The following is a 27945-nucleotide window of genomic DNA, read 5'->3' as shown; positions in this document are numbered from 1 at the left end:
CAGAGAGACTGTTTTTAAAAAGAGGTTTGGATGCTGGTTAAAGGCTGTTCTGAAACTGCAATAATTTTCAAGAAAATATTTTTTAAAAACATCTAAAATTCATGATGATGAATAAAGCAACTAGTTTGTCTGCTCAAGAGGTCATAAAGGGAATATAACTGGTACTTTACATACCTTTCTAAATGTACATGCAGACTAGTTCATATGGTACTTCAAAATGATCAACTGATCAGAGTAATTTGATTACTCTGTAAGTGCAAAATAATTTTCTTTTCTAGAAGTGTAAATTATTTTACTTTTAAAGAATCTGCCAGCCCTGATCATTTACTTTGTTGTAAATACCTTCTAATCTGGATTTAGAAGAATAAATTTCAATGTTGTTTAGTATAAGAACTCAGTTTTTTTCTTTAAAAAGACTTAAAAACAATAGATTCTAAACTAAATAGATTCATATATTTTTTCCTGAACAGGTTAAACAGGTTACAAAAATATGTAACGATTTGCTGAAAATCAAAATGCAGGAATGTTGGTTTCTGTGTTTGTTTCTCTATAAGCTAATTGCACGGAGTGGCTACTAGAAGGAGCACATGACAAAAATCAAGTGACTCTACTTGAACTAGGAAAAATATCTTCCTGAATAGGAATGTAAGGTATTGTTAAAGTGTTGAACTAGGATTGGGGAGATCTAGGTTCAAACCCTTTCTTTATCCAAGGAAAGTAACTGGGTGACTTTAGGCCAGTCAGATTCTGTAAGCACACAAAGTTGTTGCAGTTGGGATAAAATAATATAAATACCCACATAAACCTCTCTTAGCTCCTGAAGTGCAGAGTGCATTATTATGGTTGGTCACACAGTTGTTTAGACTGGATTTGGCATTTTTATCCACCTATCGAGTCCTTCCCAAGGACCCGGGATAGGCAGATGTTGTTTGATGGTGTTAAAGGTATAGTCGCAGGATATATAATAATATATAGTCGCAGGATATTTACTAATCCAAGTAAAGCTGCCTTTTGCAATTGACTGATGGTGATTTTGTTGTTGCTGTTGTTATTATTATTAGCCATCTTTTCAAATGAACTTATTTTTTAATTTTTAATTTTATTGCTATAATGTACAAAAAAGAAAAGACAAACTAAAAAGCCAAAATGTAAACAGTATGAAAGAAAAAAACAAACAAAAACTTGACACTACAATTGATATGTAAGAGCAAGTCAGTTTTTAAACAGCAAAGTAAAGTTGTTACATATTGCTATTGATACTGAGTTACTGTAATCATACTGATCGGTCTTTCCACTTTATCTGATAAAGGGCTAATTTAAAGTCAGAGAGTGAACACTTTTCTTCAGTCAAAATCCAAAGTGATAATTTCTAACCGGCCAAATCATTGTTTTAATTTCATTCCAAGCATGATAAGTCCATATAACTTCTTCATAATTCAGGAAGGTTTCAGTATATAGTTCAACATCACATTAACAACTTTAAACCTTACAAGAACTTAGCCTCCCTCTATGTCTCTCTCTCTCTCTCTCTCTCTCTCTCACACACACACACACACACACACAGAGTTTATTTTACCTAAGAAGACTGCAGTTAAATTTGAACCAATTTACTTTTTGGATGAACCAACCAAATCAATGTACTCAAATATCAAAATATTACTCCAGGCATCTGATCAAACAGACTGTGATCCATGAAATGTTATATGCGTGCATTCGTTTTTATGATTCTGCAAGGCTGTTATTTATTTATCTATTTTTTTGGTTGCAGCCACAGATTGAAATGGCTATCGCTCTGGAAATAATGTCCTTTAGAATATCTTGCAGTAATTACACCAAATGAATATGAATATAGTGTCTGTAATCTTGGGAAATGGTTCCCGCAAATTTTGTCCTTGTCTCCCAGTTCCTCAACTTTAACAGTATTTGACACTGGATTTGCCACAGATAGAAAGTCAGAATGATAAAGATCTCCTTACCATTTGTGTTATCACCAATGCTATTGGTTTTACCATCCCAGTACCACAGCAGCAATGTTGCATCACGAGACCCTGAGAGAATATAACAGTTTCCTCCTATGTAAGATTCAGAGCGGCCAAGGCAGGTAACAACATCCCAGTGTCCAAATACAACTTGCATTAGTTTTCCTGAAACATACAAGCAGATTTTTCATTCATTGTAGGATCAGAGCTGTGTAGATATTAAGGTATTGGACTAGAATTTGAGGGAGCCAGGTTCAAATCTACACTCAGCTACAGAAGCTCAGTGAGTAACTCAGCAGTCACAGCACACATAGACACTGCTGTAAAAAAAAGAAAATACAACATAGGGCATTTTGAGCTTCAAAGACAGGATGAAATTAATGAATGAATGAATACTGCATATACATATCCTGAGTTAGACTATGTTGATTCATCCAGTTTGGAACCATCTACTCCATATAATATTGACTCTTTAAGGTCACTGCCATAGGGCTTTCCTTTGTTGATCTTCTCTGATTCAAAATGCTAGGTATTAAACTTGGCACATTCTGAAGCAAAGACACTCAAGTTATATTTCACCCTCTTTTCTCCCTCTCACACACAAATACACATACACACATTCCACTTTGCTTCAAGGTTAAAACACATACTTCATAGTTTAGATCTTAAAATATGGAATAATATTATATGTATTATACTAATATTAGTATTATAATACTATGAAAGAATATTCAAAATACATGAAACATGTGTTTTAACACTTTTTCATGTATTTTGAATATTCTTTCGTATATTTAAACTTATTTCAAAGCTTTCTATGTCATGTTTTAAAAAAAAAATCCCCAAGGGAACATAGTGCCACAGGCATCCATTCTTATCTATGATGAAGACCAGATAATGAAATATGGGTTGTAACATGATACAAGCTCCACTATTTCACAGCTGGGTCTCAGTGTTGTGTAAAAGTACATAAAGGGCAGAGTTTGGATAATTATGTCACAATCACAATGCATCCAACACCTGTGGATAATACAATAAAAACTTTTAAAAGAAAGATTTAACTTAAGATAATGATTCCTTACATGGTCATCCATACATGGAAAACTAATTTATTTGCCAAATTAATTATAAGACAAATTTATTTATCTATACATTGTTGTAAATATGGTCAATAATATAACAGTAAACAAACCCTATCTCACTCTCAAATAATTGCAAGTAGATGAAGTATCACATTTATCAGGAACTTCCACCATTTTACATTTTACAATTGCAGAATTTTACACTTGCAGAATTTTTCTTAAAATTCTTTTTAAGTTTAGCAGGACCATGACTGATATTGCTGTGCCCCATTTATTTGTTATCGTGAATAACATAAGGTGAAAGGGACAGCAAGCCCCTATCCTTTTCTTAGATGCTCCATTAGCTAACCCACATTCCCAACTTTCAAATTTAGAAAAGGAGCTTGCAAAGCATGGATTCTGAAATTACTTCCAATCCTTTACCAGCAGTGGCTGTACTTTTCTTCTGTGTAATGACATCATGTGTGCTCTCCCATAATGTTCTGTTGATGTGTATTAGTGTGCCTGTGTGGGGTGGACTGCAAACACTCCACTCTGGGTCATGGGAAGCAACGTTCCAAGCCGCTGCACAGCTGTCTCTTCCACACAGATTCATTGGGATAATTTTCCAGAATGTTTTTTTCTCCACAGCCCTCGGCCTTCCAGGCCATGTTTAAACTTGATCTTCCTTTTGCCACCCTCTCTCTTCCCATCAAAGCTGGTCCCGTTCTGTTCATATTGATGGATGGACTGAGCCTCAACCTCATTGCATAATTTATTTCCAACATTCCACTGAGCTGGAAAGAATAAAATATAAAAGGGCCCCGGTTGTTCTAGAAGCCAAGGCACTGTCTGTTCAGCTGTCTTCTGAGAAAAGAGCCTGCTTCCACCATTTAGTTTATTTAGCCAACTCACAGCCTTCATATCCCTTGATATTTGTTTAGCATTGTCAACCATAGCACAGAGTGAGCAACTGCCAGAAAAAGGGATTTCACAGTTTATTTTCACTTATTTGTCAGATTTCTAGTCCTGATTATTGAAAACAAAGTTTTAAATAAACAGTAGGTAGTGGCAATGACAACTTCATGCTTCTTTTATAATTTCATTATTCTATCATTCAGATAAGAAATAATTGTATTTAAAAAGTATTTTGTCCATTCAAAATTCATTCATATTTTATTCACAATGAGGGTAGCCCTGTGGCTGAGCATAGGTTATAGCAGCTCTATAAAGTAGCCCATAATAATTACTGCTGGAACAGGGGAAAGATCCTGCACAATACCCCTGTAGTGTCCTAAAAGAGATTCATGCACATTCAGCCATTCAGTTCATGGATGCATTATGCCTTTGACCTGGTGCTGCACATATTTCTGAACTATGGTCTACAAAACAGGTGAGCTACAATAAATTAGTATTTGATGTGCCTGAACTCTTTGTTTTTATTTTTTAATACACAATTAAAATTCTAAGATTATCCAGTGAAGTGTGGACAGGTAGAGAAAGCCTGCAGAGTAAGTTAGTCTCTGCATTCAGTCAGTTCAACAAAGGAATACTTTCTGAAGTTTGACAAATTCTAAAGTGTTAATTTTATATTTCTTAGAGAACACAGGAAACTGACTTACACTGGAGTCAGATCTAGTTAACATTTTGACAGCTGTAATCCTTTAAAAAAAAAAACAGGCACCAGTTTTTGTAGTATTGACTTTAAAAACCTGTTTGAAAATAATGTGCACCACTATAAGAGCATTGATTGCAGTTCTGCTATACTAGTTGTTCTCAGAATACATAATTTATATTCAAGGTATTTCCTGTTACAATACTCTCACCTGAAATCTAATAAGAAGGTTATTTTGCATAAATGCTAAAATATAATTGAAATCCACATTTGTGACAACTTGCTATGGCCAATTCTTGTTATCTTATCCTGTATATTTTTCCTTCCTTTCACAAGTCAAGAACAGGACAGGTAATTAATCACAACCTTACACCCAAATATTCTTTGCATACTCAAAACAAATATAAATAGCACAATATTTCTGTTTAAAAGTTGCAGTCAGACCACAGGCAAGCAGAATACAGCATTCCTTTAAATGGATTAATAAAGAAAAAAAGTGTATTTTGCTTTCAAACATACATACACTATTAATAACTGAATCATATGAAAAGAACAAAGTGATTTAACTTTATATTCCTCCATTTCTCAGTCACTAGAGAACAAGAGAAAACATGCCTTAACAACACATTTTGACTGTTATTGAACACATTTCCAAGGACATATTTAATACCCAAGTTTATGTTCCAGATTACTATATTGGCACATTCATTTGCACTGTCTCACCTCTTTTTTGAATGCATACACATTGACTACATATGCAGCATTAACTACATGGAATGAGGCAATAGAATTCACTGTATTATTCTAGATTAAAGGTGGAAAACAATAGTTTTATTTATTAGATTGCTAATTACTCTGATAACTGGCTGAAAGAAGGAGACAAAGGACATATTTCTGTTTCCTATCAGATGAATATCATAGAAGTAAAGTTACACAGAAGTTTTTGGAAGAGTCAAGTGTTTTCCTTATGCTGTACAAGCAATTTCAAGGACATAAAATTCCATATTCCCCCTTTTTTTAATTGTTAAAAACAAAACAGATAGTTTCGCTGCATTGTAAAAATTGTGCAAAAACAATGTTTTAACAGTATAATTAAACATTTTCCAAAGTTTCAGAAAAGAATAGTGTATTACATTGAAATTAACTCACCTGTATCAGTAGAATATACCCGAAAACTTTTATCCCAAAACCCACAGACCAGGATATAGCGATTATCTGAAGTGATAACAAAGCACTGAGAATGGACTTGAATACTTTGGTCTAGAAGATCTGTGATTTGCCTCCTGTGCATACCCATATTGCTGGCTAAAAAGGATGGGAAATGAAAAGACAAGAAAGCAATAATAGTTCATTACAATTGCAAAATAAGTTTTAAATTCTTACCAAACATGCTTAAATCAATAAGAATCTGAACCTGTGATTCTTGGGAGCCTTACTTTCATTTCTTTTTGCCCAATTTTAATACAGTGTGCTCAGAGTATTTCAAGAAATACATCTTTAAGACTCAGTCTAACTACCTCTACTGATATAGTAAGATTAGTGATATGATAAAAATAAATTTTTTATGTAAGCTCAGCTAGCAAAACAAACTAGAAAGGCTATAATTTTAGTAAATACAGTATACATTAATACACCTTAATCTTTGTATACTCTTTTAGGCAGTACCACTGCTTGTGGATAATATCCATTATTATATGCAACGTAACAGTAGTACTGGATTATGTAGAGAGATCTTTGTTCTTCATATTAAGGATTAAATATTATTAGTATAACTATAAGAGATTATGTAAAATCACCTACTAGTCAGTTTTGACTGCTGGTGATTAGATAGATATGTCCATTTTTGTTGCCTTGACAGAATATGGAAGCCTTTTTTCAGATTTTTTTCCCCCAATTTTCCAGTCCAGTCTAAGCCAGTTCAGTGTAAATATGTATAGGAACACTAATTTTACCTATGTAATTTTTTGTGTAAATAGTTAAGGCTTTAACTTTAAAATAACCTTTGTAGCATTGTGCCATAATAAAAACATGGGAATATTTCCTATATGATTCTCATATGTATACATTTGAACAATCAGTTAACTTATGAAAACCAGGTTTATAGTACATTAGAAGTAGAAAATTTAGACAACAAAATAGAGTTGAGAGCTTTTACTAAATGCATAATAATCTGCACAAACTAAATAACTTTTTCAAACAAATTCTTTGTTTTGTTTATTTTGTTTAGATAAGAAGCCACTTTATCATCTATATTATCTTAAGAATCTAAGCATTGACAGTTTGTAAGAAGGCCAGTATTATTATTTCTGATTACTGATAGGTAAACAAAAATGAAATCCTTAGGTTCATTTACCTACTAAATTAAACAAAGATGAAACTTGAGCTGAAATGATCAGTCACTTAAATCACTATGATACCCTATGCCACTCATGAGTACTTTATTATGGTGCTGCTGCTTGAATCACAAAGAAAAAAATGCACTAGGTGATTTGTGAACCTTTATTTTTAGGCATCAATGAATTTCATATAATATATCCAATAATGTACATATCAGATTCTTGGAAAGCATTGTTAGGTATTAATCAGATGAACTGATAAACATTTTATATTAAATAACATTTAGTACCTAGTGTTAGGTACTAAACACTATACATTATATTTATATATGTAGTATTTAATATATCTTATCATCACTGTATATATGCAGCGTTGTATATGTGCACAGTATATATGCAGTCCATATACCACAGATTTCCCTCTTCAAATGAAGCTCCTAGTAGTCTACAATATATATAATGAATGAAATCATTAAGGAATATATAACTGTATATTTAAACATGTAAATACTCAAAATGATTTTGCAGATCATTTACAGTAAGTTCTGCTTGCATTTACAAGAATATTATGAGAAATAAAACATCCTAAGACAAACTGCTTAAGTGTCATTTCCAGATAAAATTTCTAGCTATAATTTAAACGATATCAACAGTTACATGATGCAGTTTTTAATGTGTTTAGGGTAGTATCTTCTTCAGATTGCACCTAGACTTAGCATATCTATCTACCTAGCTTAAGTGGCATTTATTCAATAGGTACTAATGTGAACAACACTAAGTTTGCATTCCAAGATTCCCTCTCTCCATCAAGAGGAGATAATCTTTGGATCCAATCTATCAGTTGCATGTTAAATATGAATGTGGAACAAACATAAAAGAAAAGGGGACAGGTGTGTTATTGCAGTATGCATTATATTTCCAAAGAAAAATTACATCCCAGATTTCTCTTTCTCCAAGAATAAAACTTGCAGCCATCCATTATAATGGCTGAACAGAATAACAGACCTATGCCTTTAAAAGTTTAATATAAAATGTTTATCAGTTCATCTGATTAATACCTAATGATGCTTTCCAAGAATGTGATATATACATTATTGGATATATTATATGAAATTCATTGATGCCTAAAAATAAAGGTTCACAAATCACCTAGTGCATTTTTTTATTTGTGATTCAAGCAGCAGCACCATAATAAAGTACTCGTGAGTGGCATGTATTATAAGGTTTAATCTAGCTGAGAAACCATCTTCCTGCTTCCCTGGTTCTGATCTCGAAGTCGACCATATTTTAGAAAACAAGTACTAATATCCTAACCTCAAAATGACTGAGCAATTTATTTCAACTTTGGAACTGCTCTGCAATTACACATTAATTCCCTCAGCCTGAACAGCAGGTCTGTGAAAAAAAAGGATTGATCTCCCTTAATTATGAAATTCTGGCACTACAGTTTTATTTTCCACAACACAGTGCTGTTAAGAATCCTACTGTTATTATGAAAATTTCCTCAGCAAAAAGAGCTCCATCACATTACTGGTGCACCTATTCATCATAACATGCCTTGCTCTTGCTCATCAACAAGTCTGAGTGATGAAAAGACCCAATATTATCCTGACAGTACTTCATGCGCATTCTCAATCACACATTATTACGGCATCCATATTAATTTTCATTGACACACGTCCTAGGCCTGTTCAAATTAGGCAAACCAATGAGGGGGAGTTGATGAAATACCAGCATAGCCACAGCTCATTGCATTCCAATTTGCATGCAAATGGTTTATCAGGAAAATTCCATTCCCAGCAACCAGCAAGTGAAAAACAACCGTAATCTACACTTCAGGGCCACCATACAGAGCTTAATGAATCGCAAAGAGAGAAGGAAGTGACAGACCTATGAGAGGATCGATTTCCACTGGCAGCTGGTATGGCTGGTCCTGTACAGCACCTTGATGAGCTAAAATCATGAGAAAAGATTTAGAAATAGTGCTATTTTTAGGTACTAAAATAACAAAAAAATCATACAAATCAAGAACTATGTGACAATGTTTTTCAAGAATAGGCATTTCTTTCGTTTATTAAACCCTATCAGCAAAAATTTCAAGTTCTTTTAAGGGCTGCTTATAACATGCTATTTCTGTTCTCAGTCTGTGCCATCACCAGAGATTTGGGCCATAAGCTATAGCAGATGCTTGACCGGCAGCTTCTCATGTTGCAACAAACGAAACAAAAATGGTAAAGAACACTGAAAATAAAATGTGACAGCTACTTGCTGACTATCATAGATATTATCTCCTTTCTTTAGAGCAACAACAACAACAACACCTTTGAATAGCACAGCACAAGTTTAGTATTCCTTGGAAATAATTGTTTTATATAAAACGATACAAAATGTATCATCATCATCATCTAAAAGTTGCATAAACAGAGGAAAATCTCATTTGTAACTTGTTCTTGATTTATGAAAATGTATGAACAATTTTGTATATGAAGCTAAAATGCATTATATTTTTCCCAGAGCATTCTTCTCAAAATATGAACGAAACCTTGTAGAAATGGAAGCTAGCATAATAAAAATCATATGTGCAATATCTCACATTTTCACATGTACATTGCAAAGCATATGCTGGTTATAAAACTAGCTTTGCTGGAATGATTACATAATTCATGTGGAATTCAGAAGTTCATGATTCAGTAAAATCTTAATATGTGATATACGTTTTTTGTCTATAAGGATGGATGTTCTACTGTACCCAACAGTTAAATACCGTGGAGTCAAGAGAATGAAGTGTGTACAATTTTACTTACCTGTGTCAAGTGAAATATGATTACTCCTTTATTTTTTATTTTTTTTTAATTTAGTGATAGGAATTATACAGTAAAACAACAATATTTTTTTTAAAAAATAAAAAAGCTAATGGACAAGAAAGGACAGAGAAAGAACTGGTAGTAATAAAACAGTGGACAGTGTTTTGTTTCAGGAAGGAAACTGAATGGATATTTGATGAACAGACTGTCAGAAAGCAGCAAGGAAAAGAAGTGGACAAAGGATTTGATAGGAGGGAGGCGTTTGTGAAGCACAAAGGGGTTAATAGGGAAATAGGAATAATTGAGAACAGAAATATAGGATGCATTTACTATTTACCAGTACTATTTGGCTCAAATGTACATGCAACCACAAAGATAAGCTGTTTTTCTCCAATATCCTGCCAACTGACAAGCAGACATTATCCACTCCCTGACAGTTCAGACTAAATTTGGAGTAAAGTTGTTCACCTATCAGGAATAGCATTACAACCAATTTACCAACTGGTACATGAACATTTGTATTTAATTATACTTATTCCTAGACTGGTAAAAAAACTTGATGTAAAAAGCAGATAAACAAAGGACATTTGGAAATTTAAAGGGGTCAGATAAATATATATATATATCATGGAGAGAGAGAGAGAGAGAGAGAGAGAGAGAGAGAGAGAGAGAGGGAGGGAGAGCGCTGTTTTGAAACTACAAGGTAGGAAATTTTATATATTTGTTTGCTGAAATCCACTATTCAAACTTAAACTGACACAGCAAACCAAGGATAACCCAAAGCTATAGATATTTTTATATGCCTTTTGAAAGTAACCAATCAAGATTCCACATTTCAAACTCTGCCCACAATTTTGCTTCCAGATTTTCTAAAGTTAGAATAATAGGAAACTAGTATCCTGCAAGGAGTTGTAAAACTCATGGGTTATATTGCTTAGAAAGACTTTATGCCAAAGAATGAGGTTAGTATTCTTAGAATGTATTGTTATAAATTACATATACAGAATTTGCATAGTTAATTTTTTTGTTGGAAATACTGCATGGCATTTCTGAAATTGTTGGAAGTCCCATTGTGCTAATGCAATTCTGCTTATGCTTCTTAAGATTCAACCTATTATAGAAAACCACGTTCTAGCCCTTCCGTACCTTACCACCACACACTAATTTGCTAATTATGTAATCGATATTTCCATACTCACCAGGAAGATTGTGCCACTTATTCACAGCAAAGAGTCGGTTGACAGTGACAGTAATCACAGCAGGATTTGCCAAACCAGGCTGAGTGTTGGCTGCTACATGTGTTACAGGAGAGTTGGATGGAAATTTTAGGACCATGATGACATCCTGTTGAGCTTGGTCTGTGAACATCAATGGACTCTGGAGAAGGAGATACTGTTGAGTGGGGAGAACAAGATCCCAACCACAAGGGAAAAAGGAAAAGGCAAAGAAGATTGGAAAGATAAGAAAGTGCAGGAACAGAGAAGACCCCGTTAAACCAAGCAAGAACCATTGGCAGCTGCAAATGAATGCCAATTCAGTAATTTTTCACAGGCCCATGGAAACTATAATTTTAATCAATACTTTGACTTCACATTAAAAGATTACATGGAGAGCAAGAAAAGATCTAAAGCCAGCATCTACAGTAAGTCACCATTAAAAAGTTTCCAGGTGTCTGTGTCTTAAAATTGCTAAGCTCCTCTATCACCAGATATAGTGTATCAAGAAAAGAAAGCCCCAATAAAAAAAGAAATAAAATCAAGCAGAAGAAAATTTTGTTCCCCAAAGAATTATAAAACAGCATTAAAATCAAACCATAAACTTCTTGGCAAATTAAACAGAGATACATACATAAATTAGGTATACAATCCATGTATACTGTGTATGCCTTCTAGGGCTGTGCAGTGCATCAGATTCAGATCTAGGAACAGGCTTTAAAGCATATACATAATACCTGTCTGCAACTTTTTAAAGCAGCTGTGTCATTTTTCTATGATCACATGTCTACTCTCCACAACCGCTTCACAAATCTGGGAAAAGTCATAGCTCTTTAAAAAGTTGCATATGAAACATTATTTTGGAGCTGGACTTGAAGTATTACACAGCTTGAGCATCTTGAAATTAATTTAGGAATATTAATTCAAATTAATTGTAGAGTATAGGTTTTCATAGCTGCTACATTTTGATGAAATGAATATGTGCTAATGTTTCATTAGCTATTGATAGCTTCTTCAGAGCAGATCTGGAACTGAACTTGGCAACAACAAATGTTTATATGGTAACAAATAAGGAGGTGACATCTGAGGTCAAATTCCATTTTGGATCTGCTCCGATGAAGCTAGCAGCATGGCTAGTGAAACATCAGCACCTATTCATTGTCTCACACAACATTTCCAGGAAATCATTTCACCAGTCAAGCCAGATTAATTTAATTCCTAACCAATGGACACTACAATTAGGCATGCATTTTTGGACTACTGTTCACTTATATTACAGACAGCATAGCTTGATTCAAAGTTTCCCTTCAATAAAAGAAAACTTCCATTACAATAAAAAAAATCCAGATGGTAGAAGGAAAAAGATTTTAAAAAACAAGAATCAAAATTCCACTTTCCTACTTCAGAATTACTTCCCAGGCAGCTATGGAACAAATTTTGGAGAGCAAAGAAAGCTGCAAATCCCCCCCTTCCAATTTAGATATATATTTGTTTGTTTCAAATTCAAATTGATTCAGATTTTAAAGAAGAATAAACTAAAGCATAAACTAAAGAGGAATAAACTAAACCACATTCAATGTTATTAACTAATGTGCTGGATTCAAACTAATAATATTTCCAAATGAAGAGTTCTTCAGAAAAGGTTACAAATAAAAGAGGATGTAATATTGTCAAGCCCTGTAAGGCTGGCAAGTTCAGGAAACAAAAACTTGGATTTCTTGAAATATCTTTATTGCTGGTAGGGTAGTATAATGGAACTTCAAAAACCTATCAAAGTAATTCTCGCACACAATTTATAGCTAGTATAATTAAAGCAGAGTTACTCTGAATCTCTTTCTTACACTTTCCCCTCTTTTCTGTAATGCGCCAGCCCTGTTTCTTCCCTTAACTATCTTAGCACCCCCTCTGTGTTCTCAAGGTCTGTTAGACATTCCATCACAAACATGGTCCTCTTGTGTTCCAACTCATAGCCAACGATGAACAGTTTTGCAACCATAGTCTTGCATGGAAGCACTCTAATTATGTTGCATTTAACTATCTCATTGATTTCAAGTGATTACCTTAATATTCTGGATCTAACCTAATTAATAATCACATTTTGTAAGTAGGTTAGAAGTTTTATAAATAAAAAAAATAAATCTCCAGCAATATCCTGGTTGCTGTCATCTTTTTTCATAATCTTTCCTCTTCCTGGAAATCTAGAATTCAGTACAGCTTCTCAAGTAGAGCCCTTGTGGCCATGGGGTTACCTAGACCTACAATTGCAGCTTGGCAGCAGGTATTGACATAGCTTTCCATACAGAGCACACCAAACTGTATCCCACTGTATTGGACAATTTTTGTCCAGTCTCCCACCTCCCCTTTTTAGGAAAGGTGGTTGAGAAGGTGGTAGTATTGCAGCTCCAGAGGATCCTGGATGAAATGGATTAACTGGACCCTTTATATCAGGTTTCAGGCCCAGATATAGGACGGAAATGGCACTGGTCACACTCATGGATGATCTGTGGTGGGAGAGGGGTAGTGCATCCATCCTTGCTCTTCTTTACCTGTCAGCAGTTTTCAGTACCATCAACAATGGTATCCTTTTGGGCCATCTTTGGGAGTTGGGAGTGGGCAGCAGAGTTTTGCGCTGTTCCAGTTCCTTCCTCCAAGCTCAGTCCCAGTTGGTGTTGATTGAGAGCGAGAGGTCCAGCCTGTGGCCCCTCCTCTGTGGGGTGCCCCAGGGTTCAGTACTCTCTCTGCTCCTTTTTAACATCTCCATGAAACCACTGGATGCGATTATCCGCCAACAGGGGATGAGGTATTATCAATATGCAGATGATACCCAGTTATACATCTCCATCTTGGGTGACTTGAGTGATGCCGTGACCAGCCTTTTGTGGAGCCTGGAGGCTGTGGGGGTCTGGATGGGGAACAACAGGCTTCAGCTGAGCCCTGGTAAGATGGAGTGGCTGTGGACTGGAGGCTCCTCTGTATCTGGGGGTTTACCATCTTTGGTTTTGGATGGGGTTGCTTTGCCCCAGACAGACCCGGTGCATAATCTGGGGGTCCTCCTGGATTCATGACTCCTGCTCAGGGAGCAGCTGGCAGTCATGGCCAGGAGGGCCTTTGTTTCATGCTGTGTGCCAGTTACGCCCCTTCTTGGATCAAGAGGCCCTCCGGTCTGTCACTCACACGCTGGTCATCTCTCATTTAGACTATTGCAATGCACTCTACATGGGGCTACCCTTGAAGAGTATCCGTAAGCTACAGCTAGTTCAAAATGCAGCTGCATGGGCAATCTTGGGTGCTCCAAGGATGGCACATGTAACACCTCTGCTGCGGGAGCTGCTTTGGGTTCCAGTTTGCTTCTGGGTCCAATTCAAGGTGTTGGTTATCACCTTTAAAGCCCTACGTGGCATGGGTCCAGCTTATCTGAGAGACCGTCTCACCATCATTAGATCGACCCATCCCACCTGGCCCAGCAGAGAAGGCATGTTATGGATCCCATCGGTGAGAGAATGTCAACTGGCAGGAGGAGACCCTTCTCTGCCATTGCCCCTGCCCTATGGATACTCTCCCCCAGAGGTGAGGCAGGCCCCTACCTTCCCAATTTTCTGGAAGGAATTGAAGACCTGGCTCTGCCAACTTGCATGGGGTGAGAAGAGATACAACCAACCCTAGGGATGGCTGGTGCCTTGAAGACACTCCCCAGGTTTATTAATATCTAATTAACATCAGCCTCTTGGAAGTATTATTTAGGAAGTTTGCTGTTGTAGTGTATTTTAATTAATTAGTATTTATTTATTTTAATTAATATTTATTCTGTTTTTACTGTAAACCTCCCAGAGTCACTCTGTGGTAAGATGGGTGGTGACAAATTTGAAAAGCAGACCAGAAGTCGGACCAGAACCCTAACATCTGTAGGAAAGTCACAAAATTTTCTTTCAGCTTCTATTACTTGACATAGGAAATTACTCCTTTAAACCTTAGGATCCCACCAATATATAATTCAATTTGCACCTCACCAGTCACTGTTTAAGTTTGTGTATCTGTGTGTGTGTATATCTCTATTTCTATCTTTATCTATCTACACACATACACATGCATACATGAAGATGCATACATGGTTAGCAGCTTAGCATTTAGAAAGCAAACTTTTAAATACTTTATTCATATGTAGTTTTATAATAGTCCCACTATTAGTTTTCTAATATTTAGGATTTCTTTTTATTAGCAGTTTTTTTGAATTGGTATTCTATTATTTGCTTTAAACTATTATAGTAAACTATCTCTTTTACTTTTATTGAGTTTAGAAATGTTTATGCTTTTTAATTTGAACTTTGTAACAATTGTACAAAATGTTGATCGGTGACTCTAACAATAAGGATTATAATAAAAATATTTTAAGACATAAAAATGATTAGTAAATACATAATGTTCATCCTTTAATTGAGAGTTTGGTGTAGTGGTTAAGTCACCAGGCTAGAAATCAGGAGATCTAGTCCTACCTTAGGCATGAAGCCAGCTGGGTGACCTGGGGCCAGTCACTCTCTCTCAGCCCTAGGAAGGAGGCAATGGCAAACCACTTCCAAAATCCTGCCAAGGAACTGCAGGGACTAGTCCAGGCAGTCACTAGGAGTCAACACTGACTTGAATGCACACACAAACATATGCACATCTTTTAATTTATATAAGATTATACACTTACTTGATGAAGCTATAAAATGACTGAACATAAAGGAATTAACAAGATCCAGTCATTATAACTCCCATCACTAAATTTAACATTTTTGGCACTAGCAAGTGACAGTGATTTTCCCCTATTCTAAACACAAGTGTTTAGGTTATGTTAAATGTTATCAAAACAAAAGTAATACTGATATTTTCTGATACTTTTTGAGATAACTAATATGTAACAGCTAAGCAAATCAAAAGAACATGCTATTAGTGAGCATGATATTAATGTACACTCTGCTGAAGAAAGTTAATACTTATATATTTATTTCTAATGTTACTTGCGAATATTCCTGAAACACTATTTGTTAAAAATAAAAAAAAAAATAATAAATAGGTATTTTTGGAATTTGAATACACTGATAATGGTTTTTACCTATTTATCATTAGCTGCATTGTACTACATATACACATATGTACTTTTAGTATCTTTTTATAGATAACTAATAAAAATTAAATACATTTGCCTTTTTATATCCCTCCTTTGAAGAAAAGGCATTAAGAGTACTTAGAAAAACATATTGCACTATGAATTCCTATTTGTAGTCTTTGCATGAAGGTGTAAATAAAAACAACTAATAAGCTACCCAGACACCCTTTTGAGCAAGTGGCTAAAAGCCAATCAATATTATGAGTTAATCCTCCCTGGATGCTCATTCAATTAAAGGTGTCAGTAATGCCTCATCTGATGTGGCCTCAATTAAATCCAGCTATCTGATGGTGTGAACACACAAGGGGATACAGCAACAGCAGCCAAACCAGACAAATAGGCAGCCTCCTTGTGATTGCTAATTACTACACCTGGTGCATATTATGGCCTGTGCACTTAACACAGCCCATGGTGCCTTTAATGGCTTCTCCACACAGAACCCAGAGAAACCAGTGGAACTTTTCGTGATTAAACCAATCATTACTGTGGTAAAAACGTTTGATTTGGTGATCTGAAAAGTCAACATAGCATGGAATGAAAAACACTTTTTGTCATTCTCATCTAACACCTAGAGTAGCAAATAAAAACGAGACGAAAAAAATATGTGAACTTTAAAACTCATCTCTTAAGTTACGTTTTATAAAATGTGCAGATGCAAGAGTCAGCTACATGTTTGCCTCTGCGGAATTGAAAAAATTGTATCTTTCTTGCATACACACTAAACTCTCCCACATTCAGTTCATACATACAGACATACACAAATGTGTGTGATCTGATTTTTTTTAATTATAGGAATTTAAAAAGTAATGCCTGAATTAAATAATTGATTTTCATATAATGTAACATGATACTGGTGCCTTCTTACACAAGCAAATGGCTACAGATAAAGTAAAACAACACTGTTTAAAACAACAGTGACCTGAATCTACCCACTAATTTCAAAACACTTACACAAGCTTAATACCTTACTTTTTTATGAAATTGGCTAGAAGCAATTAAACATAATATTTATTACATTTATGTTTTGATTTTATTTTTGTTTCCACCTCAAAAGACATTATTAACTTCTCTCCATTGAAGTGTATCTTTTCTCTCTTCTTTTTACTTCCTAAACTGCATTCCTGTGCGAAAAGGAATATCAAATACTAAAAGCAGATTTGAATGCCATCTGAATATTTTTGAGCATATAAAAATGACTTTGTAAAAGCCATATTTTGCATACCTTCCTGTGTACAAAAAGAGAACAACAAAGTGCACACTGAGTTCAGTAACTATGATCATGTTATGTTGTCCCTGAAGCCTGAAACAAAAACTGAACATCTATTACTACTAAAACTCTCACTGTGTTTATCTGTTTGTCTGTTTGTACCCTCAGGTTAACCCAGATGGTGCATTATACCACAATTTTTGAATCAAGGTACCTAAAATCTGCTAACTTAAAGAATGCATAAAAAAGTTGGTACCCATTACTCCTGTAGAATTTAAATTTCCATGTTTATACCAGTTTTATTTGCAAAGTTGTGGCCATTGCAGCATCCCCACGGTCACATGATCAAGATTTCCAACACTCCCTGCCAGCTTTCCATAAGCAAAAACAATGGGGAAGTGGGCAGGAAGTTGGAAGTCACTCTCGCTCCCACTGCTTTTTTGCCCGCCCATGTTTGTTCTGTTTATCTGTTTAGGTAAATAAATATTGACTTATTATTGAAGTTAGTTTGCCACTACAATTATTTTTCTGTTTATGATATATACTCTTCTTAGATGATCACGGGACCATTCAGCATTGGGATTAAAAAATATATGGTCAGCCTAAAATTTAATGTTCATTCTGGTCACATCAGACTGCACTACCTTTCTCTCAAAGGGTGATCCAATAGGTCACAGGGTTGTCTAGTTTTTATTTAAAGATTACCATATTCATCTGATTAAACTTAAATGAGCTTACCTAAAATAATTTTTTAAAAAAGCGTTTTAGAAAATAAGCTTATGCCACAAAGAATGATGTAGTTCAGTGGAATTCTCATTAGCTGTAATAGATTATAATTTCAGTGAAAGAATTAGTATTTTAAAAAGTTTCACTCACAAATACATGCTCTGTTCTGTATCTCAGAATGTATGCATTTTATATATTTAAAACAAAAGGAAGGTTTGTGCTTTTATGTATTTGAATTCAGAGCAGTTATTCCATCAGAAAATTAAACTTGGACCTAACTTACCACCTGCATAGCAGAACTTCTTGGAGGATGAGGCTCTATAAGCACTTGGGAAGGAGTCTGCCCAAAACTTCGGATCTGAGCTTCAACAGCCTGGGAAAGACATCACCAGTACATTCTTATATGGAAAAAAAAACTAGATTTATCATAAGTTACATTGAGAAATATTCAGTGATAAGTCATGGCTGACTGTCATGTGTGTGACATGCTGAGAAAGTTATAAAAAGTTACTAAGTAAGTGGATTTTCCTGCTTTCTCTCGTAATAAAGACAGGAGACAAATATATTTTCTTTGCCAGCAACTTTACCTGCTTCCTGTATATGTTTATGTCTGAAAAGAATTATAAAATGAAATGCAGTTGAAAAGAGGATTGGGAAAATGTGAAAGACAATGAAATACAAAGTTATCTATAGCTTTCAGTGAAAATGATGAGAGTGATTAAAACATTCCAGATGCATTATTGCAAGCAAGCACTAGCTGAAATTTAATGAAAAGCTTGAACATTAGTGAGCAACATGCACAAAAATAAGCATACACACAGGCCATACAGTATATTTTGTAGATATCTGATTGACATTGAAACTGAAAGGAGAGCTCTGAAAAACATTCGTTTGTCCATCATATATATTTAGGCCCTCCACATACAGTTGAACTTCTGAGTTGCATCTTCTTGGCATATAGAGAAGGCTATTCTCCTTCCTTGTCCAATTTTACCTCCACAATAGTTTGCAAGGGCACCTTGGCTGCGAGACAATGCAAAACTTCAACCCACTTAGGGATGCCAACCTGACTGCTGACTGACCATGGCGTGGGCCTTATAGGTCCAAATGGATGCATTTGCCAGGGTGGGATTATAAGTGAAAGAAAGGCTGACATGTTTATTTAATTTTTGGTTTAAAAAAATAAATGATGGTTCTGAGATTTCTGAGGCCATTTATATAATTAAGCAAAACACACATTGCAGGGCAAGCTAAAGATGTTGCAGTCTCAGGTATACTTTCTTGTGTGGCCTTTTGTCATTTTCAGAGTAAATGCAAACTTCACATTTGTGTGGCATAGATCACATTTTCAGAATAAATGCAAACCAGTTATAACTTGGAGTTTCACCTTCAAGAAAGAAAATAAATGAATTTAACAACATTTTTTTAAACAAATTCTGTTCCTTGTTTATCAGCTATTAATAATCACTGGTACATACAGAACTAGTAAAAGATCTATGCTGGTCTATGACCGTAATAAAGATTCGATTTAATAGTAAAAGATAATGGAGTGTAGCCAGTGTCTCCCAACTGAGAGGTTGACATCTGAAAAGAGAACAAATTCTTCTTTCCTCTTAGATAGCTTCACATTATGGGTTAAAAGTATATTGCAAAGAAACGGAACAGGAAACTGTTTTGTGAGCAGAAATACAAAACTATATGAGACAGAGCAGTATTGCACACAGGCACGCAATATGCCTCGTGTAATTTGGCCATGCTTCCTTTCATTGCAGCCTCTGCGCAACTGGCCATATTCTTCATGGCAATTCCTCAGTTCTCTGCAATAGTTTTCAGTGAGTGCAGGGGCTTCAGAAACAAGGCAGTGGTGGGAATTAGATGGGTGTAGGAGCATAAAGGTTAGTATATGGAAGACTATATCAAATTACAGAGCACTCTAGTATGCTGACCTAGAAGCTCATTAAGTCTAATTTATGGCACAGGACATCATCCGACACATTTTAAGCACTGCTGTGCAGAACCTGGCCACATTGTACGTTGTAGCAGGGTTGGTATCTGAAAGCAGCAGGGAGGTGTAGAATTGCCCTGTGTGCCCTGGGTATTTGTGCAATAATGATGAGATGAGGCTAATAAAGATAATAAAGAAAAAACAGTGAAAAAAGAAAATAGACAATGGCAAAAGAAATAGAAAAAGGAAAGGAAAAGAAGAAAAGGAAAAAAAAAGTTATAAAGTAGCGGCTTCCAATCTTCTTGACAGTGGTTATAAATACATTTATAATGCCTTCTCTCTCTAAAGTTACATCATAATTTCCTTCTTTCCATAAGCTACCCTTCTAATCTTCAAACCCATAAACCACAAGTTCATTTTTCTCTTTTTTCATAAGAGATTGGCAGTCACTGCAACACTGAAAGTTGTTGATCTTTCTCTAATCAGTTAATTTTCCATATCTGCTAGTTCTGTGATTTTCACCAACCATTCCTCCATTGTGGGTACAGGTAGTCCTCAACCTTCAACCATTCAGTCAGTGACCGTTCCAAGTTACAACGGCGCTGAACAAGTGGTAGTTACGACTGGTCCCCAAAATTCCAGGACCCCTGACGTCATGTGATAGCAATTTGGGTGCTTGGCAACCCATTCGCACTTATGACCAGTTGCCAAGCGCCCCATGATCACATGATTGCCATTTGCAATTTTTCTTGCCAGCTTCCCCAGAAAGTCAATGGGGAAGCCAGTAGGGAAGGTTGCAAGTTGCTGGGTAAGTGTCCCCCACCTGCGCAGTCTCCCCTAGTCCCTTTGTGCTTGTGCATGCCAGCACTCACGCACCCCTGCGCACTCTCCCTGACACACGCCACACCCCATGCACCCTCCCCAACCTGTGCGGTGCCTTTCATGTACCTCCCCACAACCTTGTGTACCTTCCCCAACCTACAGGGTGACTCTCATGCACCCCTCGCACTCTTGTGCACCCTCTTCAATCCATCCCACACCTCCATGCACTCTCCCTGATCCATGCGGTGCCTCTCGTGCATCCATCACACCTTTGCACACCCTCCCCATTCTGCCTGATGCCTCTTGCACCCTCCCTGACCGACGCAGCACGTCTCATGCACCCTTGTGCACCCTCCCGACCCACGTGGTGCCTCTCACGCATCCTTTCGCACCCTCCCCAACCAATGTTGCACCTCTTGCGCACCTTCTTGTTCCCTTCCCCACCCAGCAGCAGCTACTTACCTGCCTGCAGGCATGGGACATGCAACTTCCTGCTGGTTTCCCCACTGACTTTGGTTGTGGGAAGCTGGCAGGAAGTTGTCTCACCTAATGACCATGGGATTCAGTCAATGATGGCAACCAGGACTGTAGGGATTGCCATTGGTAAGCGATGTGGTTGCGCTTATTGATGGAAATTCCAGTCCCAATTGCAGTCATAAGTTGAGAACTACTTGTATTTCAGAGACTTTCCATTTTTGCGCAGATACAGTAATAGTCTTCCAGCAGTAATCATATAAAAAAATAATCTCCCATGGCTCTTTTCTAATTGGCTATCCATTAATCCCAGCAAAAAAAGTACTGGTTTCAACTGAATGTTGATCTTTAAAATTCTTTCTATCATTATATGTATTTGAACCCAGAGGTTTTTTTACAGGGCCACCAGGCATCATAAAATAACCCTTCATGTTTCCAACATAAATTTGAAGTACCTTTATACATTCTAGACAATTTTTCTGGAGTCATATACCGACAGTGCATCATGTTATTAAAATTCTCTTTTAGGTTATAACATAATGTTAATTTCAATCCTTTTAACCAAATATTTTCCCACTGTTTCATCAGTATATTGTGTCCAAAGTTCTTAGCCCATTTTATCATACAGTCTTTCAATTGTTCTTCCATTTCAAATTTCAGTAAAAATTCATATATTTTAGCAATTACATGTTCGTCATTTGTACATAATTCAACTTCGAATTCTGTCTTTTGCTGCTCAGTTTCAAATGCCTATTATCTACCTTAAATCTCTTAACTGTACATATGAAAACCATTGAACACTAAATCCCTCTGCAGCCAATTGCTCTTTTGATTTCATCTTATATATTCTCCATGTTCCTGTTCTAACAACTCTCAATAAGTTAACCATGTTTCTTTACCTACTGTTCCTTTCCTGAAAAATGCTTCTTGTGCTGAGACCCATAAAGGCATTTTAGGGCATGGTCTGGGTTTGTATCTGTTCCATATTCTCAATATGGCACCTTCATGTAATGATTCTTAAAATCTACATTAACCTTATCATACCATAGAAAACCATGCCATCTGAACCTCATATCATGCCCTTTTAATTCTACTGTAAATTCTTTTATTTCTCAGCAAAATCCACTCTTTCATCCAAACTAAGCAGCAGGCTGCAAAACACAATTTCAAATCAGGCAGTTCCAAATCAGGGAGTTCCTTGTTCCTTTGCATCTTGAAGTGTTTTATATTTAACTCTTGTTTTTTTCCCTTGCTATACAAACTTAGATATATCTTTGTCAGAGTAGGTATTGTTTGAAGCAAAAACATCATCCTTGACAAAACATTAATTTTATCACAGAAATTCTCCCTAACAATGACAATTGTAATTTCTCCCATCTTAAAAAGTCCTTCTTAATTTCATTCCATGGCTTAACATAATTTTTCTGGTGGGTAAGGAATCTTCCTGTATCAGCCCTTGAGGATTCACTAAGATTTTCTTTTCATAAACATATTGTTTCCCCATGGAGAGAAATAGGGCTATTTATTTACTAGTTTCTATAAGATTCATAAACCCAAGTACAACAAAAAGTCAGTTAAACACCTCCAAAAATTAAACATGTTACAGATAGCATTAAGATAGAATTAAAGTAAAATAAAATTAAAACCAAACCCACAAAAGGCCACAAAACACAAATACCTGCAGTAGTAGCCCAGTAATAAGGCATTTATACCCAAACACATGTGGGCAAGAACGGTCTTCATCACCTTCTGAATGCCAACAATGTTGGTACAATCCAAACCTCAAAATGCAAGCTGTTTCAAAGGGACAGGGTTTCTACCAAGAAATTCTCTTGGCCCTCCCTCATATCCCAAAGAGTCCTATACTGGATTGAATGTACAGGACAGGTAAATGCTGTTTGGAAAAGACAGTCCTACAGATAACCTTGACCCAAACTCTGTAACTGAATTCCTCTTGGATCTTGGAGCAGATTTTAGGAGCTGGTTCTCAAATGGGTATGATACACATTTCCTGTGTCCCCCAGCAGGAATTTTTCAAGTGTGATATGCATGTGCACATGCAGGTGGGAAGAGATTGCTCTAACCTCTCCCTAATCCAGGGAAGAAAAGCCTATGTGTTTGAAAAAGACTGGAAGAAAAGGAACAAGAAGTATATGCCAAGGTTGAGAAGAAGAAAGAACTTTTTTTAAAAAAATGGCAAAATTCCATAGAAGGAAGCAGGGGGCTTCAGCTTCAGGCATCAAGTTACCCAAAATAATAGCTAGGAAAATGCAGTTAGATCTTTGATTTACTTGGATGCATGTTTGCTAGTTAAAATCTGTATTGTTTCTGGCAGTTACTGTTGATGATATTTCTGACTTCTACATATGTTCAGCAACTGGTTGCTTTTATATGCTTCTTGGAATCTTTTTATAACTGAATTCCAACAATATCTTGCGTCTGCCCAGAATCTTTCATAGTTTTCTATGAGAGATCTTTTTTCAGTCATTTTACTATCTTTTTTATCTCCTTTGCAACTGAATATTTTTCTTGTGACTACTTAAAACAACCAAAGGAAATTTTCCTTCTTTTTTTTCCCCTTTGTTTTTAATAAAGTCATTTTATTTATTATTTGATATAGCTTCAAGGTGAGGGGTCTGATTTCCCAGTCACACACCTCATGCTATAGCTCTATAGAATTTATTTCACTTCACTTTTTTTCCTTTGTACCAGCCAATAAGTCCATAGGTTGTAAGGATCCTATCTCTTTCACATGCCAGGATAAAGTGGGAGAATATCATATAAAGGCATTTCCATAAAAGATGATTGGTGGAAGTAATTATCAAGCAACTACACCAAGGCACAAAGGCAGGGTCGGGGTATATATAAACATTACAGAACCCGTGGAAGGACTGAGTCTTCTACCTTTTGCCCTGTGGGCTCAGCCCTGCTATACAAGAACTCTGTGGGAATCATGCCTGGAAATGAATTACTTTCAGCTCAGGAAACTGCCAAATGCCTGGCACATGTCAGGAACCAATGCTGCACCCACAGCACAGGTGGTACTCTGCCAAAGCAGCTCTTACCACCAGCGACTGGGCTGCCATGTTCTTTACTAACTGAAGTTTATGAGTAGTTTTCAAGCAGCCACAAGTGGTGCATGTTAAAATAATCCAATCTTTGGTCCATAAGTGACCAGGTTGGCCACTTATGACGATGGCATAAGTGACTGTCACAAAGGAGTCCTGATCCAAAAAGAATGCCTGTGGAATTCCAGCCGAACTAGGTGAAGGCCTCCCTGGCCATGCCTTCCATTTGCTGATCAAGCAGAAGCTGTGAATGCAAGAGGACCTTCCAGTCACAGACCTGCTCTCTCAGAGGAAGTACAACCCTATCCAGAGCCACTGTAGGAGCCAACTATGATATGTGGACCAACAGCAATTCTGTCTCTCTGGGATTCAGTTTCAATTTGCTTGTTCTATCAATATTTCATAATTTCCAGACACTGGGTGAGGAAAACCATTAAATCTCCTGCTTGTCCCAGGATGGAAATATAAAAGAAGGTATTATTTTATAATATCTGACCTTGAACTGAGGATAAAATTTCCTAGTTTATAAGTAATCCATCAGAGTGACCAATGCAGTTTCTATATCACAGTCAGACTTAAAACCTAAGTGAAAGCAATCAAGATTATCTGCTTTTTCTGGAATTCTCTCCTACTATCTTTCCCAAATTTTCACTATAAAGATAGATATATGGCTGGATCAAGAGATGGGCTCTTCCAGGGGGGCACACATTGCCTCCCTCAAGGAACCAGGTATTCCCACTCCTTTCCTCAGTTGCCTCTTGAATCTAGCCTCATACACTCCCCAGCTACCAGAAGAAGCCAGGAAGGGCTGAATCCAACCTAAAGATGGCAGGGCTCCCATTTCAGAGGACTCTGTCCAATTCTTCAGAGTCAACAAAACTTGAATAAATCCCAGATAATTTTGTAAGACATCACCTCAGTTATCTCCCTGGATTCTGCCAACTTGGGAGCTCAATTCAGAGTTAATGAGAATGATTTTAGCACCAGAATGACTAACATTAACAGCAGCCTGAAGAGAGATCATTTCACCTGTCTTGCCCCAACAGGGCAACAGTGTCACTGGGCAACGTTCTGCTGATGCAGTAAATGCTGGGAAACACTGACACTTTGCTGCTCTTATTGCTACAGTTTGGTCAATGGATTAAATATTGTTTTACCCAAGTTTATCATGTCTATCAATAGAATCTTTAAAAAGATAGCATTACTTTTCAGTTGGTTACTTTTATGTGTCTTGCTCCATGCTGATCTGGTATGGCTGGTTCTGAATGGTAAAGAATAGAGATTTGGTCTGGCAGAAAAATCAAAATACTTTTCAGAAATCCTTATATTTAAGTTCTTAGACCACTGGAAAATAGAAACTTTTTATTTCAGTATTTGAATAATCCAATACCTAATTGATATAAATATACTAAAACTAAAAATATTTGTGCTATTTTTCAATTCGGAAAAATTAGAATCAGAAAATATTTGTTTTAATATTGCCTTCTGGTGCTGCTTTCCTGCCCCCCTCCCCCACTTACCACCTCGGAACATGCATATGTGTGGAAAGAAAGGATATTTCAAAAGGTTAAGGTGAATGAAACCTAAGTACAATCTAGGTTCTCCAAAACACCATCATACTCTAATAATACTTTTAATGTAAGAAACGAAAATGGAATAAGAAAACAAAACGTATTTTTGTTCAGCCTAATTATGAAAACAACTGCTGCATATAATTACATTGCAATCAGTGAGTTGAAACAGAAAAGTAATTACATCTTGCAAAAACGATTTATTTTTCCCTCAGAGTTTTGCAACTTTCTCTAATCTGAGCCTGTACATTCCAGACATATTAAACTGAGGCCTAGTGTAGCTTCAATGCAATCTTCAAATCATGCAAACTGTCCATCTACCACACTGTAATCCCAGCTGCCAATCTGAAATAAACCAGTTAGGCAGAACAGACATAACCTACAGAAACAAATGCCACTCAATAATGTTTAGAGGCACTGGGTTCATGGATAATTTCAAACAGTATCTCTGTCTGGAACATTGATGTGCTCACTGAGAACACCTAAATCTCTGGCTACTGGAAATAAGCAGATAAAGTGGAATAAGAAAAATGAGCCTTGAAAATACTTCAAAGAGCCGAAGAAAAAATGGCCAAGGAATTCAAAGAAACTACTAGGAAGACTGACGGGAGGGAATGCATGCAGTGGCGCAAATATTTTGGGGCTGAAATAGATTTCCATATGAGATTAGGAACTATCACATTTGCACATATCATAATACTTATTCAGGATGCATATCAAAATTCACATTGCTGGATATGAGGCACTTAGCATACCCATGTCAAGATCTCAGTTAATTTCTATTAGATACTATAAGTGGCAAAGGGATAACCTACAAAGATTGCTGATTTAAATATAAGTTATTTCTAATACATAATTCTATCCAGTTTTTTTTCTTTTACTTTGGCATGAATAACATGCTTATGTTGCCTGAATCTTATTTTTCAACAAGTTCAGGATGGACCAAAGACTGTATTGCATTGCCTCTATTAGATATTTCATCACTAAATGGAATTTCACAGGTGGAGTATGTTTAATTTTTAAAAATGCTCTCCTAAAATGAGGCTTCTCCAAAGAAAAAGAAATCATGGCAAAGATTTAAAGAAATCTCCCTTTAAAGTAAATAAACAAATAACCACTTAAACACGTTGCCTTCTTGTAGTGGACCTGTTTCTAAGTTTCAGGGAAAGAGATCCAGAGTCCAGTGCCATGCAGTCCTAAAAGCCGAACTCCAGGTGAACAGGAAAATAGTGTGTTTGGATTTGATACATTCTTAAAAAAATAAAAATAAAAAACTGGTACCGTTTTATGGTATTTTACATGGAGGTTTTCAATTAAGCTTAGACTAATCCTTAACGTTTATTTAGCTTTTCACACACAGTTCCTGTGCTGCACTGTGTCAAACAAACCATCTGGACAGCATACTTCTGGCTACAGCTTCTACCAAGATAATTTGTTTCCACAAAACTTCTGAGTTGTGTCTAAATGGAGTCCTCTTTTATTTAATTCACACTTTCAGAATGAATGTCTATGCTATAGCATTTTCTAATCATTATACTCCATTTCTAAGACATTCAGAAACACCTATCAATAAAAAAGACAACTGCTGATAACTTGAAAGTATTTAGCAGCTGTTAGACTATGCTGTAAATACATATTGTGTTTGACTTCCTGAAAGATTCACTGGCTAAGCTGTCTTCTTATGATTTAAAACTGAAATTTCTAGCTTCTGCCAAGAATAAAAAAAATAGGAGGTCAAGAATTTTTTTTAAAGGACAGTAGATCTCTTCCACTGATAAGAAATAAGGGTCATGTAAGTGAAAGATTGCAAAAGTCAATAAAATAGATAATGTTGCAAATTGTAAATTAAAGGTGGGAAATCTGTAGCGTTCCAGATGCTGCTCAACTTCCCAGCAGCTGCAGCCAGCATGATCAATGGTGAAAGGTTAATGGGAATTATAATACAGCAACAACTGCTGGAACATATTAACATTTGAA

General features: G+C 36.1%; 1 protein-coding gene across 3 annotated transcripts in view; it reads right to left on the bottom strand.

Annotated features, from left to right (window-relative positions):
* Positions 1–27945, bottom strand: part of LRBA (LPS responsive beige-like anchor protein) — a 427822-nt gene that overhangs the window by 17321 nt on the left and 382556 nt on the right. For 2 of the 3 annotated variants that reach the window (XM_088132764.1, XM_088132765.1), the window contains exons 49-53: positions 18372–18461; positions 10995–11187; positions 8882–8944; positions 5805–5960; positions 1977–2144 (exon numbers count right to left, since the gene is read on the bottom strand). In XM_088132764.1, coding sequence (XP_087988890.1) covers positions 1977–2144; positions 5805–5960; positions 8882–8944; positions 10995–11187; positions 18372–18461 — 670 coding nt within the window. The remainder of the gene's footprint in view (positions 1–1976; positions 2145–5804; positions 5961–8881; positions 8945–10994; positions 11188–18371; positions 18462–27945) is intronic. The other variant, XM_088132766.1, reaches the window with a different exon arrangement.

This window comes from Python bivittatus, unplaced genomic scaffold (genome assembly GCF_059951505.1).
Source record: "Python bivittatus isolate LINGU-HERP-01145 unplaced genomic scaffold, Pbiv_v1 ctg000070_np1212, whole genome shotgun sequence".
NCBI classification, from domain to species: Eukaryota; Metazoa; Chordata; class Lepidosauria; order Squamata; family Pythonidae; genus Python; species Python bivittatus.
Note: the sequence above shows the minus strand (reverse complement) of the source record. Positions and strands in the feature narration are given on the sequence as shown.